General features: G+C 37.8%; 1 protein-coding gene across 2 annotated transcripts in view; it reads left to right on the top strand.

Annotated features, from left to right (window-relative positions):
• SLC25A36 (solute carrier family 25 member 36) overlaps window positions 1–17,727 on the top strand; it is a 42,759-nt gene extending 25,032 nt beyond the window's left edge. For both annotated transcript variants that reach the window (XM_081910569.1, XM_081910570.1), the window contains exons 4-7: window positions 3,238–3,338; window positions 11,159–11,225; window positions 11,556–11,845; window positions 12,905–17,727. In XM_081910569.1, the coding sequence (XP_081766695.1) occupies window positions 3,238–3,338; window positions 11,159–11,225; window positions 11,556–11,845; window positions 12,905–13,098 (652 nt within the window). In that variant the 3' untranslated portion in view covers window positions 13,099–17,727. The remainder of the gene's footprint in view (window positions 1–3,237; window positions 3,339–11,158; window positions 11,226–11,555; window positions 11,846–12,904) is intronic.
• Window positions 17,728–19,047: the final 1,320 nt, after the last annotated feature.

Below are 19,047 nucleotides of genomic sequence, written 5' to 3' on the forward strand. Positions count from 1 at the left end.
GTTTTAATGCAATTGTGTCTACAAAATAACACTGTAAAATCTTTTGTGTGTGTGTGTCTTGTTCCTCATTCAGAAATTACAGCTGTATCTGATTCCTTCACAGCCATTCTCTTTGCTTCTTGATATTGAAACCCTGACTTTAGGGTTGGAATTCAGCCAAAGTTAATTTCTGGCTGGTTAGTACTGCATATAAATCACATTTATTGTGCAAAATAACAGACAATACAAACCACAGCAATATAAAAATGAAATAGGTTTCTGTCTTGATGATAGATCCTAGTATTGCAACCTCCACTCCTTACTAAAAGTTTCTGCTGAAACAGCATTTTTATTTTTACCTAGCTCTTTTCCATTTCATAAATATTTGGGGGTGCTTTTGTGCACAGTATTTTTTAATATTGTGGCCCAGAAATTTGTGTCTGTAATATGAGTTCAGCATTAGAGCTGGAAGAGGCTTGAAGGCGAACGCTTCATTTTTCCTCACCCACCAGATGCTTTCCTTTTAAGCTTGTCAATAAGAGATTATTCTGTAGAAGCCATCTTGCATTAATTTGCCAGGAAAGTGGGCAAAAGTAAGGTGCATCACATAAGATGGGACTAGTATTCTAATAAGTTTAATGCAATAGTTTGGTGTATAGCTCCTTAAGCCATAGAAAGGTGCAGGCAGCCTTGTGTATTTTGTGTCTCAGATTAGCCTCAGGAAATAACTTAACCTGTTTCTCTCTCTTTCTCATTAAAATGTGGCTGTGGACTTTAGCCAATTTTCATGCTAGGCTTGTCCATTTGCTAATGTATTCTCAGGCTTATGAATGAACATAGCACACTTTTTCCAGTCATCAACCATGGACAAATACCTTTTTGTTTCATTTAAACATCCACTAAGTAGTTTTAACAGCTTCTCTCTGTTTGAATAAGCTTGTTTCTTAACATGTATAGCATACACCATTGATTATGGATTCCATTTTGTTCATTACATCACGTAAAACAACCACTTTATCAGGTCCTTGTGAAAGGCCACATGTTTGAGGAGCTAATGATGTTAACTTAATGTTCTGTTTCATGAAGACTTAGAGGCTGTTCATATAGCAAACTCTGCTGATTGTATGTGGGTTTTGTTTTGTTTTGTTATAACATGCAAAATGTTACTACCATTCAAAAGTCAATGTACATCAGTTAAATTTTAGAGTATTACAGAAGTATTCCTTGGTGTGTGCTTAATTACTATTTGTACATTAAATATGTTTTAAGGGACTTCTTAGGTAATATAAAGGTAAAGGTACCCCTGCCCGTACGGGCCAGTCGTGTCTGACTCTGGAGTTGTGCGCCCATCTCACTTAAGAGGCCGGGGGCCAGCGCTGTCCGAATAGCACAAATTTGAAACAAAACTGTTAAAATAATATATATAATAAAGATTGTAGAAAATTCTCTTCTGCCCCCTTGTGGCAAGATTATCTATGTTGCAAAAAGTTGATTATATAAATTTTTTTTTGCAACAAATATATGTTTACTAAGGTAGTTTGTTATCTGCTTTAAACATTTAAAACTAAATATATATACTTGCCTATCAGGCACTCTAAAACATCTCAACAGGAAAATGAAGTGAAGCACTAGTTTTTGTGCTGGTCCCCAGATGTTGTTGGACTACAACTCCCATCATCTCTGAGCTCTGGCCTTGCTAGCTAGGGGTGATGGGAGTTGTAGTTCAGCAACATCTGGGGACCCACAGGTTGAGAAAGGAAGGGCTTGGGTGTGTTCTGTGTCAATTTTAAGTCCCTTTTTTAAAAAGTGGACCACTTTTTTTAAAAAAACGCTGGATTTTAAAAAAATCCTAGCTCAAGTGTTAAAGAACCTTTTACTACTTAGCTCTAATTAGTTAATTAATTAAATTTGTATACTGGCCTTCATCTGAAGATCACAGGGTGGTTCACAAAATAAAAATACAAAATTGTATTCACCAGCTGTGTTAGCAAGTACACTGTGTGCTCCTACTACATGTAGCTGTTGCCTGGTCAACTTTCTTTGTCTTCAGTGACTGTGGAGAGAGAAACTGTGATACTAGGTGATTCATAACACTTTTGAACATCCAAAACATTTTATTGCTTGTGTTAACTTGCAGCTGTAAGCAAGACCCCTTGTGGGTGTCTATTGTTTTGATTAGAAGAATATTTTTTTCCTATCTTGCAGCTTTAAATGTGGCTGCATTTTGCATTTGATTTTTATTTGTAATGTTCCATTTGGCAATGTAAGATAGTTTCTAAATCTCTTTTCTTTTTTGTAAATATAAAACTGTACTAAAACGACTTCATAATACAATGGTACCTTGGTTGTCGAACTTAATCCATTCCAGGAGTCCTTTCGACTCCTGGAACCGTTCACAAACCAAGACACGGCTTCCGATTGGCTGCAGAAGCTTCCTGCACTCAAGTGGAAGCTGCGTCAGATATTTGGCTTCCAAAGAACGTTGAAAAACTGGACACTTCCGGGTTTTCAGTGTTTGGGAGCCAAAATGTATGAGTACCAACACATTCGAGAACCAAGGTACGACTGTATGGCAGCATCTCAGTACATTGGTACCTCTGGTTACAAACACTCCTGGTTACGAACGCTTCAGGTTATGAGCCCTGCTAACCCAGAAGTAGCTGCTCCTGGTTGCGAATTTTGCCCCAGGATGCGAACGGAAATCGCACACAGCGGGAGGCCCCATTAGCGAAAGCACACCTCAATATAAGAGTGGTTTCAGCTTAAGAACGGACCTCCGGAACGAATTAAGTTCGTAACCAGAGGTACCACTGTATTTCCCTTGCTTGGTGCTCTTGAAGGATCCAACAGAGGGTGAAACATACCAACTTGTCACAGTTCAGACCTAGCCATTTTGTAAGTCAGAACTTCTTAGGTCTGAGGGAAGGTGGTCATTGTCTTGTACTATTCTAAATGGTGTATTGTTTCCACCCCACCCACCCCTTAACAGCAGGTTCTAGTAATTCATATGATGCAGATTTAAGAGGAATTGGAAGTTCAGAGTGTGGTGAGAATGAGGATCTATGCTGGGGTCTTTCTGCAGAACATCTGAAAGAACTAGCACTGCTTTCTTTTATTGCTTTCAATGGTGCATTTATATTTCAATGGAGAAAAAGACCTATCTGCTTGGCATGCACTTCCATGCAACTATCATCACTGTTACTAGTTTTACTACAAAGCTATATTGCATTGATCATATTTAACTTGTTTTCCTTTCAGAGCAATATATTTTGCTGCATACTCCAATTGCAAGGAAATGCTGAATAATATATTTGAGCCAGAATCTACCAAGGTACACATGACCTCAGCTGGAGTAGCAGGTAAGGATCTGTAACTTTGTGCTTTAATTATGTGGAAAGCCTTTTAGTGTTAGCATGGCTATGGTGAATGGGGAACTGCAGAAATACAGGAAGTGGTTGGTTTGGGGTATAGCGGCAGAATGGCTGGGCAAGCTATCTTCTGGTCTTAAATGCTACGTATGAAAGTTTATGGCTTGAGAATGAATAGAGAATTTATGGTATATGAACAGACTTGCTTGCTGTCATTCCAGATAGCTAAATCATGTGGACTTAATTTCAGATCTGCTAAGCAAATTTTATATGAACTAAAGAAGCCAGCAATGAGACTTCTCCTTGCCCCTTCATTTTATTTTGAAACGCCTTCCTGTGTTAAGACAACTGCTCCGACTTTCTGTAATAATACACCAGCAGATTTTGGTCACCCTCCTATGCTTGAAATATTTAAAATTTGCTGCACTATTAGGTAATCTGGTCCCCCCCCCCCTTTGATAAGGCGATAGAAAGCCAGTAAATATGTTTTTCCTGTTTTGGAGGTGAATAAGCCTCTTGGGGAAAGAGGGAAATAAAAATGCAATCCAGCACAATTCTTTGCAGTACTGCTGACTTCATGAGCTTTACTCCAGAGTCATTGTGCATGGTTTTACAGCCTTTGGGTGCAATGCTGTACCCTTTCCCCCAAGAGTAGCCCCACCTGAATCAGGGGGATTTACTGAATGTTTCAGTTCATGGCTTACATGTAGATTCTTTTTGTGTACTTCCTCTAGCATAACAGCCATGACGTGTTTTGTAGAGTTTTTTATTTCTGTTTCTTCAAAAGAGAAGAATGGGGCTAAAGTGGGACATAATAGTTCTTAATACTCTATGATACTTGCAGGGAATATGATAGCTTCTGCTGTGAATCTTCTCTATATAGCATACAAATATTTTTAGACATTTTTAGAGTGGCTCACAAATAGTTCTGATGAAAGAAAATTATAATGGCCCAATAATTCAACCAACCCTGTAGCATAGGGTTTCTCCCCAAGTGGGCACTGTGGCCCAAATTTTCTTTTTTAAAAAACTTAAAAATGTTAGATCTAAGAAATGAATAGAAAAGAAAACTGTGTTCTTAAGATAATTGTCTGGCATGCTTAGAACTGTACTTCTAATATAGTTTATCTCTTTTTACACTCCACCGAAGGAATCCATGGGGAATTAAATGGGTTTGGTGGGAGAGGGATAACTGTGTTATTGGCTATTCTTTTGAAACTGCACCTCAGTTAATTGCTTCAGAGGCTTTGTTAATATGAAAGACTATTCTGTTACCTGTGTTTTTTTTTCCTCCAGAGAAATTTCTAAAGAAATATTATTTCTCTTGACAAAAGAGCAGAGCAGAAGATAAGAAAATGGATTAGTAATTTTAAGATTATTTTTTAGTTTATGCAATGTATATTGCACACAAAAGGTTATTCAGAACTAACTTAAAGGTTCCTTATCTGTTTTTCGTAAGAGATGTGCATCTTTGCCCAGTTAAATAAAGATGTGAAAATCTGATTTGTTGGCAGGTTTCATATCTACATACATGTCCAGTAATAATTTCTGTATTGGTATTTGAATTTTTGCTATTTAAACCCTCGGTTTACGAAACTTAAATTTTGAATCTCTTGAGACACTTAGATTTTTCTGTTTATCATTTCAAGACCTGTCCATATTTTATTCTGCTTTTAAAATGTGAAGCTGCCTCTTTTGCACTTCTGTGGCTTTGATCTTACCACTTGAAATTATTTTGCTCTTGTGCTCATGAAATACTGACGGAGCATTAACATTCAGCTTTGCAGTTATGCACCTAAACCACATGGTGAAAGAATGTCCCATGCAGATTGGCTCGGAAGGTAGCTATTTTTTTCCTCTTGAACTAGCATAGCTTTAGGATGCTAGAAATCCCATAGACTCCATTTTAAAACCTCCGCTAAAGATGCATAAAATACTGATTCATAGTGTTGGCTGTGTAGCCATATAACTAATATAAAGGGCCGTTAACTTAGCTTGTGAGAAAAAATGCTAACCTTGTCACTTTTCTAATTGCTTCTTAAAACTTCCATTGAATGCACTACATTATGCTATTAACAATTGTACCCACAAGGTCTGTTTTGGCTTAAAATTCAAAGTTGCTTAAACAATTATGAAGCTTTTTTCTGTCTTGGCTTCTCAAAAAAAATATTTTATTGAAACCTTGTTTATAGATGTTTTTATTGCTTTCATATCACTAGCAATTGTAAATATATATACCATTTGATTTGAGTCACTTGACACCAAAACAGTCTCAAAACTACACACTCAGAATATTGCTATACTCTGTTTTGGTTGTGAACTATTTTCTAAATTAGCTTTTATTTGAAACCTTGTAGACAGTATTCCTTTTTAAATTTCTAAAAAAAAAACTTTCAAAGTCTGAAATGTTTAAATTTCCTGCTATTCTGTACCTAGTCTTCATTGTACTTTTACTGTCTAACGAAGGAGAAGCATTTTTGTCAGACATTTTTTCACAACCCTTATTGGAGTTGCTTATCATCCTTCATTCTGGAATGTATTCGGGGTTAAGTTAGACAAGTATACAGGGCCACTTGTATTGAGTGATAGAATTGCTGCAGAACCCAGGGGACCCTTAGCCAGCCAGACTGCCATCATGCTCCCATTCCGCCCTCAATATGTTGCCTAATGAGTTCAGTCAACAAAACGCCTTATTTTTTAAGCTCCATTTGCTTTGCTGAATAGAAATAGCAAAAATAAACTGTAGTCTAAGAATGTAAAGAAAGCCTGATTGGATTTTCCCCCCCTTTGCAAACTATACTTGTACAGGGAAATTAACAGAACTCCTCAAAGATATTTAGTTGCCTCAGTTACAAAAAAAGCTAGCTCCAAAATGAGTCTATCATCTCAGTCTAAAGCCTTGCATACACTCCAGTGTGCATACAGAATGTCAGGAAGCCAGCCAGCAATAAATCACAAGGAGTATGTGACGTTAACTATTAGCAGAAACAAAGCCTGCTCAGAGGAGCCAGGTCTAATTAGCACAGCAACTCTTCCTGGTAGATCTTGTCCCCATGAGGCAGTTGTGGGGACTGAAGATCCCCACCTTTCCGTAGCTGGTTAAGTCTCCTCCTTTCACGAGTCCTTCCCAAGCAATCTGAGCAATCCAAGCAATCCACCGACATGTCTGTCTCTGCTCTTCCCTCTTCATACCACTTTGGGTCCTGTGAGACCAGGGGGAAGGGAGCTTGTCACAGCAGGAGGGGAGACACCCTGGCTTCTTTGCCAGTCTGACTCATCTCTGTCCCTTGGTATCCATCTGCTCCTGCTTCATATTCTGGACTCCTCTCTGCTAGACTTCCTGCTCACTAAACCCTGTTACCTCTTCAGCTTCCAGCAGCACCTTCTCCTGGTCATCACTCTCTTCTCCCTCTGACCACTCATCATCGTCCCACCTGGGCTCTGAGATGCCTTCTTCCTGGTGCCTCCCACCATTCCACTGGGTCCAGCCAGTCCATGACACAGAATTACATGATTCAGTTTAGTATAATATACCCTCTTGAATGTGTGGAAGCTGGGCATTTCATTCTACCTTGTCCTTTGAGGTGGTGTTGCGGTGAGGTAGTGCATTGTGAATTTCAGAGTTTCACACATAATGGAGAGCAATGCTACTTTGGGTTAAAGAGCAGTGACACTTTCTTTTGTGATTTTGTTGACACTATACACCCAGCTGTTTGATGGAACAGTTGGAAGCTGTTGTGTTCTAAGGAGCATTCCTATTCCATCAACTACAACATGCTCTGTAATCTTTGATAACTTCAGGGCCTTTACTATTAAATCATTTGCTGTTTTCATACAACCAACTCATAGACAAAGTTTAAAAAGTTGTATGGAAGATGTTTTGCCAAGTTACGGTTAGTCCTGCATTCCGTTATAGCCCATTTTGAGCCAAAGAGGGAAGATAATGGCTTAATTGAATTATATGATCTGTTCTAATTTTGCCTGTCTTCCCCTTGCTTTATACTTCCCAAAGACTCAAAATTAGCTTAATCTATAACTTCAAACATTTGTAAAATACGTACAAGTTATTCAGTTCAGGCATGTCTCAAATTTTAAATTAAACTGGTTTCAACCTGACATTAAGGCTTGTTTTTTCTGCCCATTGTGACAAGGTTAGCATTTTTATTTGACATGCGCACATACACACCCAGCACTTTGGGCTTTTAAAAATAAGTATAGGTAAGTATTTTGCAAGCTATTAAATGGTTAAACTGCTGCAGATGGCAGAAATTTCAGTACTCAGTGCATTTTGCAAAACTTTTTTTTTAAAAAGTACCTGTGGCCTATACTACCTTTTTTCCTTTTTTATTGTTCTAAACTTTTTTAAAAAGTTAGATCTCACATTTACTAATTCACAAATCCTTCCATTGGGATTCAGTTTTGTCACATATGTCTGATGAGGTCACTGCTTGTTGTTATGATACAGAAAAGCCTGTGTCTATTTTAGGCATTTACTGTACATTTCTCCCGTGAAAAGAGTGAGATCGTGTCATCTCATGCTCCCCATCCGCAGGTCACTTCCTGCAGAAATATGGACTAACTTAAACCTCGTGAGTACTGAACTGAGCGTCTCTTGCAGCCTCTAGCGTAAGAACCACACCTTGGGTTTGTAACCACTCTTAAACAAACAATGTAAGGGGAATATTTTTATTTGAATTCCAGTTGTATACATTGTTTTAATACATCACCCAGCTATTCCTTCCAGTGCAGCCTGGGGAAAGGTGGAAAAACAGTTTTATGGACTACTGTTGCGTGTTTAGCCAAGTTGGTGAAATTACATTCCTTACTGACAATCCGTAGGATTCCTACCTTTAATTTATATATTTCTGTTTTATTTAGGCAAAGTATTTCAGAACTGCCATTAAATAATAGTACAGTTAACTGTATGTGTCACCACACTCTTTCCTTTCTATTTAAATTTTGTTGGCATAATATGTATTCACATGCATTTATCAATACATTATCCCTTGCAAACAAAGACAATGCAGATGCATGCCTGGGATCTTAGCTGTTTTATTTTTAAGTTTGTTTTGCTCCAAAAATCTTGAGAGAGAGAGGGCGCTCCTTCTTTGGTTAGAGGTTCACTTGAATTGCTTTTAGAAATAAACAGCATACTGAAATAAGGCCTATAATTCCCCTTGCATACTAGGACTTCTGAGTAAAATATAAATATATACATAGGATTGCACTGAGCAACTTTTTGTTTTGTTTCATTTTGTTTTAATGGAGCCATATAAATGGCCTTAAATATTTTGCATTGAATTCCAGTATTTAAAGATAATAATTAACTAAAACATCATGCGTTTACACAAACTAAAGGGCTTCTTCCATTCACATAAGGGACTCTGATCCAATGGAGGCTCCTACTGGAGGATGGAGAGTGTGAGAAGGTAATTTTTGCTGATTCTCCACCCTCTAGCACCACTCCCATGCTATTCGGGTAGACTTCTACCCTCTGGAGCAGATGTTCAGGGAAAAGAAGGAATTGGCATAAAAAAATCACTTCACTTTCCTCTGATCATGGAAAATTTCGATCCAGCCCTATAGATATGCAGCTGGATCAAAGCTGAAGTCATATGTAGTCACTGTTCAAATGCATTTTGGCATGAGACATTCCTATGAGCAGCATTTGAACCCTCATAATACCTTTTAAAATTTAGCCAAGTTTTAAACGTGATCTGATGGATTGATTCAACAACTGCCAAAAGAGTAATCCCTCTTTTGTAGCATGTGCATTTGTATTTGTGAACTTTCCCTCCAGCAGTTTTTTGTGTCCAAGCACCTTGGTGCTTTTAAATTTGGGATTGCAGTATTATAAAGCTGAACATTGCTTAAGTCTTAAAAGTTAAAAACGGGGCACAATCTGCCCAATGCTAAAAACTCTTCTGAGTTGCATTGAGTATGTTGTTATTTCCTCAGCTGGAACAAGGGACATAAACATTGTCCAACATATGCAGTGTCTTGATTCTCTTCCTTTATAAGCTTGTATAGGTTCCCAAGATGCTAAGTATAAGCATGTTTGCTTGCATTTATACCCAGGACTTGAAGTTGAGTTCATGGAATGTTGTACCCAGTCTCTTCTCTGCTTCTATTCCCCTTTAGATTACCAATCAGAAATACATTAATGCTACAGACCTTTATACACTTAACCTGGAAGTTAGCCGCCTTGTACTCAGTGGAGCTTGCTTCTTAGTAGACCTGTGTTTGCATGTGCTGTAAGGCAGGCAGACCATTTAGTTAACTCTCCATAAAACCATTTCATAGTGGTTAATCTAGGGCACAGTTCCTTTTGTGTCCTGTGTTATATCCCGTATGCATGGGCAATGTCTAAACCAATTCTCCAGGTTTGTTGATTTGTTTGAACAATATGAAACCAAAAAAACCCTCCCACCATTAATGCCCTTACGCCGGATTTCTGTGGCTAAAAGCCAAATATGATGCCTGTGTTTAGGAAGAACAGTGACTTGGGGGATGCAAACATTAAAAGGAGCTTAACATTAGCTAGGCATATTGCCATTTAGCCAAACAATATTAATTACCAGTTCTGCTTCTGTGCAAGTAATTAAAGTGTGCTTTTTGTGACATGAAGTAAGAGAAGGTTTTGTAACGTTAACTAAACCTTAAAACAGTTAAGATCCTTTGGCAGTTCTTTTTTTAACCTTTTCAGTCACTTTTGTGCAAAGTTTCCCCCCCATGTGAATACCAATAGAGATTGTCCGGGCGGGGGGGGGGGGCGGGAAACTGGTTTGCAAACATTCCTTTTTGTGTAGTTCACTAGCAGGCTTTTCCATTCTGTTTTGAAATGTGCATGGGAGATGCACAGCACAAGGTGCTCCTGAACACTCACTTCTGCAAGAGGAGAGCAGGATTTGCATGGTTAGAGGAATTGTCATTCCAGTTGAATAAATAGTAATAAATTGGGTACTTTGAGCACAACAAATTCCCAACCGCCCTTCTGCAGACATTTTACCTGATATGCAATGCATTTTATATTATAACTGTACAGTTCTCAAAAGCTGCCCTCCTGTACTGCTTTTCTATTCTTTATGGTAGTGTAGTGTAGGAGATATTATTTACAAGTTGCAAAACAATCACACTATTGGCTGTTAATCCCGTTTAGATTTTGAGTAGCTGCTTTCCTTTCACAACTCATTTTTGTATGTTTGTACAAGTATTCCTGGGACCAACCAAAAATCCTTGCTTTTACTGCTAGTGGAACTCACTGGCACAATTAATACAACATTCTGCTAAATTATACTGTATAAACTATACTGTGTTGATGTACAGTAACGTGTCTCTAAGCTGTACGACATTAAGTAGTTAACATGTTTTTATTATCTGATTTGTTTTATAAATTAAATTTGCAGAGAACATTTTAGACTCTTCTGGCATGCTTTAGTTTCACTGCAGTTTGCTTTTGTTTGGAGTGCATTTAAATTCAGTTAGCCTAGTCTCACTCTGGCTTGTTTGAAAGGTGTCAAAAAGGGATTTGTATGAATAAATGGGCACAAATTGGGTTCTAGATGTACTTATGGCTAGTTACTAAGAAGAATAAAGAGGCTTTATTTTACTTTATTGAAATCTTGCAAAAACAAATATTGGCTACGTGGACTGGAAAAAAACAATAAAATGTCAAGATGCCTACTTTTGGTTTTTAACCATTAGCATAGCACAAGTCAGTTTGTATCAACTTGTATCTTTATTCATGTTTTAGCTTTGCTGTTTTTCATTATGTTTGCAAAACTAATCTTTCTTTTTTAATATTTATTTAGGTTTCACTGCAATCACCGCAACCAATCCAATTTGGCTAATAAAGACACGATTACAACTTGATGCAAGGTACTGAACTCTTTTAAAAAATGTAAATATTGTCCCCAATGCTGTTTGATATCTATATGCAGTTGCTGGGTGTGAGGTATCATCAGTACCTCTTATGATTTCTGTAACATCTGAATCAGTATAACCTGAAAACTGTTTCAGTAGATCTGGGTTAGTTTTAGATATCATTTCAGTGTTCATATGAAAGGTGTATGTTTTCTGTAGCTTGCAAGTACACTCATGAAATGAAATAATGAAATGGGAAACTTTACAAATATGGTGTGTGGTGTCTGCATCTGGCAAAATATAATAAAGCTCTTCTGAGTGTTGAATTTCTCCCCCCTCTTTCAGGAATCGTGGAGAAAAACGGATGAGCGCTTTTGAATGTGTGCGCAGGGTTTATCAGACAGATGGAATTAAAGGCTTTTACCGAGGAATGTCTGCGAGCTATGCAGGCATATCAGAAACTGTTATTCACTTTGTTATTTATGAGAGTATTAAGCGAAGACTTTTGGAGTATAAGTCTGCTTCTGCTATGGATGAGGAAGATGAAACTGTCAAAGAAGCATCTGACTTTGTTGGTATGATGATGGCTGCAGCTACTTCGAAAACCTGTGCTACATCCATAGCCTATCCACACGGTAAGGGAGGCTTTTCTTAAGCAAATCAGCAACCAAATATATTTTTTCCCCGGTACAAGAGATAAGTTACTTTTGTTTTGGTAAATATTTTGCTATTTTTAAAAGAAGTTTCTGGGGAACCGGGTTTGCGTCTCGGCTCCTCCACCTGCAGCTGCTGGGTGACCTTGGGCCAGTCACACTTCTGTGAAGTCTCTCAGCCCCACTCACCTCACAGAGTGTTTGTTGTGGGGGAGGAAGGGAAAGGAGAATGTGAGCCGCTTTGAGACTCCTTAAAGGGAGTGAAAGGCGGGATATCAAATCCAAACTCTTCTTCTTCTTCTTCATTGCCTAACCCAATACATTCATCACATTTTGCCTTTGAGAACTGTGCACAAGTTTTAGTTTATTAATACCCTTTTTTTTCCTTTTTAGACACTGCTCTATTGTCTAATATGTTGCTTTTGAGTACTGTTTTGGCTAATAATAATAATAATAATAATAATAATAATAATTTTATTTATACCCCACCCTCCCCAGCCAAGACTGGGCTCAGGGTGGCTAACAACCAATAATAAAAACAAGTTGATTAAAATACAATTTAAAAACAAGATTAAAGTACAACATTAAATTAAATTAACATTAAATTAAAACATTAAGATGCAGCCTCTTCACAGGAGGAGAAAGGAAAAAAGAAAGAGGGGGAGGGAATCAAACTGATTCTAAGCCAAAGGCCAGGCGGAACAACTCTGTCTTACAGGCCCTGCGGAAAGAATCAGATCCCGCAGGGCCCTGGTCTCATGAGACAAGAGAGTTCCACCAGGCCGGAGCCAGTGTTGAAAAGGCCCTGGCTCTGGTTGAAGCTAATCTAACTTCCTTAGGGCCCGGGACCTCTATGGTGTTGATATTTATGGACCTTAAGGTCCTCTGTGGGGCATACCAGGAGAGGCGGTCCCATAGGTATGAGGGTCCTACAACAGATGAAATAAGTAATGCATTGTAGAAGTAGGCAAGCGTTGTAAAACTTCCAAGATTGTGGAAAGCTGTCCTCAAGATAAAATGTTTTCTCCTTTTTTGATGCAGAGGTTGTACGAACAAGATTACGGGAAGAAGGAACAAAGTACAGGTCTTTTTTTCAGACACTGTCTTTGCTTGTGCGAGAAGAAGGCTATAACGCCCTATACCGTGGCCTAACAACGCATCTGATTAGACAGATTCCAAACACAGCTATAATGATGTCTACGTATGAAGTGGTAGTCTACTTACTGAATGGATAGCAATATTACCAGCTGTGTTCAGGAAGATGGAAGACCAAAAGCTTGCAGTGGACCATGAACTCTCAGTGTGGGTAGGTAGGAGTAAAATCTATCAAGAACATGCAGCTATGGACAAAAAGGAAGGCTGGTAGGTAGTTATGCTGCCTCATCATATGGCATCTTTTGCAATGTGATGATCTGAAGCTGCTCCTAAAGGATTGCCTTTAAACTCCTCATATTTCAACGTTGCAATTTTCTCCTATTGTGTCAACTTTTCTAACGCTATGCAGTGAGCATCAAATCCTTGGTTGTGAGCAAGGAGGGGCATAACAACATGTGTGTTCTCACTGGAAAGTGTACATCTCTTTTTCAACTCGTTTTCATTGCTGGTTTAAAATTCATTTTCTGTTACTGCACAGTAGCCAGTTTGAAGGGTATGCCTGTGTACATTTAAAGCAGATTCATAAATGCTTATCTCTTGAAACTCCACTTTTGCAGTCTGAAATAAAATGAAAGACGAAGATTCACTAAGCTTCCTACTTTACTACCTCAGGGGATCTGACAGGGAACTTAGGTTTCTTACTACAGAAAAGGTGGCCTTTATTTGTCAAGGTGAAGATGGGGGACAGGCTGTTTTGTTTTGTATCTAGTTCCAGTTGCTTTAATATCAGACCCTGGGATTTCAAGTGTTGCAGTGGTATACTGTTTTAATTGCCCTGAGTATTTTCTACCGTGGAAATAGAGAAGAGCCTTAAGATCCACCTGAAATCAAATCGTCCTGTCTTCAGTTTTGTACAGTTTGTGTCCATAAATCCCTTTGGAACTTAAAACACCTCTAAATGTATTAAGGATCACAGCATTGTGGAGCAAACCACCAGCAAAGAGAAATTGGCTTGGTGTGTTGGAAGGGCTTTTCGCATGCTGCTTTTAAATCCTTGAAAACCAACAAACAGTATGTGATTAAATAGCAGGATATCGGGTGCTTATGCAGCATTGTGCTTGCTTTAAACAAACTTAAGTTCATCTAGGGCTTTTACCTGAACTAACCTAATACTGCAGTAACTAGAATACCAAACTCTACTAGATTTCAGTAACACATAGGGCACACTTTGGCCGTGTCCAAAATTGAGTGCTAAGATTGTGGCTTAGAATGAACCAGAGAAGATAATTGAATATCTTGGGGTTTAGGCATCACTTTTTGCTTTATTCCTTGCTTCCTCCTGAAGCACTTTGCAGAAAACCACATAAGTGGTTTTTCCCAATGTTTGGCTTTGAACATCTTAATGCTTCTTATACAGCATTCCCTGCTACATTTTAAGAGCAGAAATTTGCATGATTCACATTATCTCTGAAAAGCAACATCGATAAAGCAGGCCATTCGAAATAATGCAGATAACCTGTTGGTTCTAACAATAAACACACCCTACATTGTTACCTTTTAACATACATCCTGTCATTACAATGTAGCTGTGTTAAATGGTAATGACACCGGGGGAGAAGATTTGTAATTTAGAGCACAACCCTGCCCAAAGTCTAGTACTTTCAGAGTGCAATCTGATGCTTTTTTCCTTGGGAATAATCCTTGTTGAGTTCAATAGGACTTCTCCCCAGTTAAGTCTTTATAGGATTGCACCCTAAAGCAGATAAATGTTGAGTGTGTTTATATCTCACTCACTTAAAGCAATTAAACGCAAGTGCTTCCTCTTGGCAGTCCTGTACCCTAATCTTTGTAATGCTCAGCTCATGCAAAAGTTGTAAAAAAAAATTACGACATTTTATTCCTTTGTGAACTGTGCAGAAACAGGCATATCATGGCTTTATTTTGCTAGGCCAAATAATGCTGGAACTGTCAAATGTGTGCACAGCCCGAACAGTAGTTTCTTTTGGTTTATGTGTCCTCTGGCCTGTGGCAGAAATGTCTCAATGTAGGCTTGCAAACCTTTGGTCTGAAGATAGTTTTCAGCACTACTCCTTGCTAGAGTCACTAATGAAGAACAGTGACCTGTCAGATTTTTTCAGTAGGGAGCAAACAAGTCTACTTCTTTTCCTTAATGTTGTAAGTGATCTCATTATAGCCATTATACGCACATTACCATAAACTTGGCAAATGTAGTCATATTCCTTTAGTGATTAATAAGAAAACCTATTTAAAGGAACTGTTCTTCAATAACCTCTGTTTTAAGCTAGTTTCTTCCTGCATATAAATATTTGTAGATTTTCCTGCTGACATCCATGGGTAAGAAATGGCAAATGTGCTAAAGGACAACACAAAGGCCAAAGTGTGAAATGTTAAATTGTTTAATTATAAGCCTGAGTTACTTCGGGGGGGGTGCAGTTTTTCCTGTGTTTTTGGTTTTTCTAAAAGTCAACACTCAGGTGGATTCGGGCAGCCAAGAGCTCTCCTCATTGTGTAGTGATTGTGAGTGGAATTCCAACGGTAATAAATTGTCTAAACAGGTTTAGTGAACCATACTTGTTCTGAACAGTCAGATCTAGTTTACTATGAAATGTGACTTACCAAATCTGTCACAGGAATGGAAACCCTTTCAGAAGCTACTTCAATGACTTTGAAACTGCATGCAGTCACACAAAGGCTACTACATGAACCCAAATTCTCTGCTCCTTCAAAACAGACCACTCTATCCCTATATGACCACAACTACCCCTGGGTTTAATGGAGGTCTTTTAGTGTCACAGTGGGATCTTCACTTTCAATTATTACAAGTTCATGATTTTGCCTGATAATAAGAAATGTTACCTTTCCAATTGGAAAGGTCTACATATGTTGAATGTGGGTTGTAATAAGTTTACACACCCCCCCATATGTAATAAATTTATTACATATTACATTTATCGTATGTAATAAATTGGGAAATGGTTATTTAATGAACTGAACAATTTTCTCTAAACATATTTGTCATCACCACTATACTTCACTTACCCCATGAGCCTAATAGTAGCAAAATTCGAATCCGTAAGAAAGTAATTCTCTTTACTGAAGTTAGAGTCTCTAAGACAGTTGATGTTTCTTCCATTTAACCATCTTAGAAATAACACTAGATTGCAGACTCTTGATATTAAAATCCTATCTTTTCAGCCTTCACATTTGGCTTCTAGCATTTCACAGGGTACTTCTTTAAATGCAGCTATTATTAAACCAGTTATATGTTTTTAAACTATTGATACCTCTGAACTGTTTCCCAAAAACTGTCCATAGCTTTCCTTGTATAATTAAAACAAAAGCATGGTTGAAATATTGTTAATGATCGGTGGGGTAGGAAATTAACACCATTTTAATTCAAGGAGAAATTGTTCCTGTCCTAATTGTGATTTGGCTATGTTAGTAAAATATATCTTTGATAAAGTGGAGTTCAACCACAATGCCTTGGAAAATCAATATTTGAACTACTTCAAACACCCAATTTACACACTATAATTGAAAACTTGCTGTGAGGCTGTATGTATACAGTAGGCTTGACCAGAAGGTGGCACTATAGTACATGCCAATGCAGGAAGGATGCATCCTTGAAATAATATCTGGTGTGTCAAACTGTTTTGTGTTCTGCTCTTGAAAATTATTTGGTTGAGTGCCATACACATTGTGGGAATGAGCCATAACAGATGCTTTTAAACAAGTAAACCTGTACTTTCTAAATTTTTGTTCCTGTGTTTAAAATTCAACACAAAACAGCATTAAACCAAGGAATAAACATGCATATTGCACAGCTAGAATTGAAAGAGAACCTTCAAAGTCAGCTTTGGTGTATAATTTTTAAAATCATTATAAATAAACTTTGTTCTTGGATATACACAAATGGTTTGAATAAAGGTTTTTGATTTACACAACAAACAAGTAACACCCATGACTAATTTGTCATTATAAGGCACCAATGCAAAATACTATTTGGCTTAAAGTCTCTTTTATCAGAAAGGGATTTTCTGACAAGTGTCTTGGAACTAGAGCCCTACTTTAGATGTCCCCAATTCATTTATTTACATCCTTTTTTTGCAAGCTGTCTTGAAACTCTCCTTAGTGTGAAAAGTGGTTTGCCATATGACATTGGGAAGCTGCAACCTAAGAAACATAAAGCCAAACCTGCTTGGGCATATGGAGTTGTGTATCTTGTTTGTCTGAATCCCAGCCCAATGTTAGAATGCTCCACGCCTATACTCAAATCTCAGATGTTGAATTTGTTTGTTTGTTTTCCATTCTGTTTCTTTTTGAATAGTTGTATTCTTTCTGATAGCAGTATTCTTAAAGAATGACGGAGACCCACAAATTGGAGACTCTCTTTATCAAGTTTCTTTTTACATTCTTGAAACAAGCAGAACACTGATGTGTGCCTATGTAAATGTATTACTCTCTTTTAAAAATGCTGTTCTGTTTCTGAAAAGACCTGAAGTTCTGTACAATTTCAGTTTTATTTCAAAAAGTCTGCATACCCTGTATATGTGAACATACCGTGATGCCCTAGGAAACCATTGTTATTTACCAATATTCCAATATTCTGCTGCTCCTGTGGTTTGCTATAGTTCTTGCATACCATGTAGTTGGCTGTCAATGATGTGCTTTAAATACTTTTGTATTTATATCGACAACTTTTTGTTTGGACTGCTCAAAATTTCAAAAATAAAATGTGTTTATTCAAATCCATTAGCCCTGCATGAGGTTTTTTCTTTTCTTTTCCTTTTGTAATGGAATACTAGCCAAAAATACATCCTCCATGCCCTACTTTGCTGTTTATTTGCCTTATACAGATTGCTTACTGAGTTTCAGTTGGTGGGGGGGATTCAGCAAAGGCTGAAACACTAAAGGGGGATTTTAGCTTAATATTTTTGTACCTCCCTTATCTGGTCATAGAGCACCCAAAGCACCTTACACCAAAATAAAATAAAATAAAACAAGTGTCTCATTACAAAAAATGCACATTTTAAAAGAAGACAATTTAAAAGTGGTAGTCAAAAACGTCAGTCTAAAAACAGTGACACTGAAAGTGTTGGAATAAAAGAAACATATTCAGTTTGTCTAAAAGACAGTGAAGAGGGAATTGGGTGAACTTCCATTAGGACAATATTCCAGATCAGGATGACAAGATGAAAAGCATAAAATTTAATACAAGGTTAATATAGGGGGGGAAACCATGGTTTCAATATTTTATTTCTTTATTTTTAAATGGAATATTACAATAGGAATAGTTTGTACAATTTTGCATTGTGTGGAAAAAGTAGGCAAAAGTAGTAGGAAATCAAAGGAGAGTGCCTGAACTTATATGCAATGAATTTTTATTAGTGAGACATCTAGTGCCTTGCTTGTCTTGCAAGCTGTGCAACTGCAACTCCTACTAAATCCCCATGGAACTGTTCAACTGGCCGTGGGAGCGGGGGTTAAAGTTTGCCAATATTCATTAAGAGATACTGCTACTTTGCCCTTGGAGGATATCACACTTACTGATTTGGGGCCATTTATCCATTTTAGCAAGGTCATTAAGTGTTTTTAATTGTTTATCCCAAAATAATAATAATCCAGTTAGATCAGTCTCAGGCCAGAAACTGGGGGTCGAGAAGTCTCTGGCTCAAATGTCACCTTGGCTATGAATTCACCAGGTAAGCCAATACCTCGATTCCATCACACAAGCACACACACCTCTGTACAATTAATTTTATTTACAGGAGAGTTTTTAAACCAACATTCAGGGGGAAATACCTTGGCGGTATAGAGTACAATAATTAAAGCATTGCAAAAAAATAAGGTGCAAAAGAAATGGCCAACTCTGAATCAGTCTTGTCCCCTAATAATATTTGATGAAACGAGAAACGTTTTCAGCCGGTGGTAAAATATCAGAATCATCGTAGGCTGCTGATCCCAATGAGAACAGTGTTCCAAAGTACTGGCACCACTATGCCAAAAGCTTTAGTTTGCATATAAACTAAATGACTATGACATAATGGGACAATCGAGAAGGCTTCTCC

The sequence above is a fragment of the Podarcis melisellensis genome (genome assembly GCF_964234715.1).
Source record: "Podarcis melisellensis genome assembly, chromosome: 5".
Classification (NCBI taxonomy): domain Eukaryota; kingdom Metazoa; phylum Chordata; class Lepidosauria; order Squamata; family Lacertidae; genus Podarcis; species Podarcis melisellensis.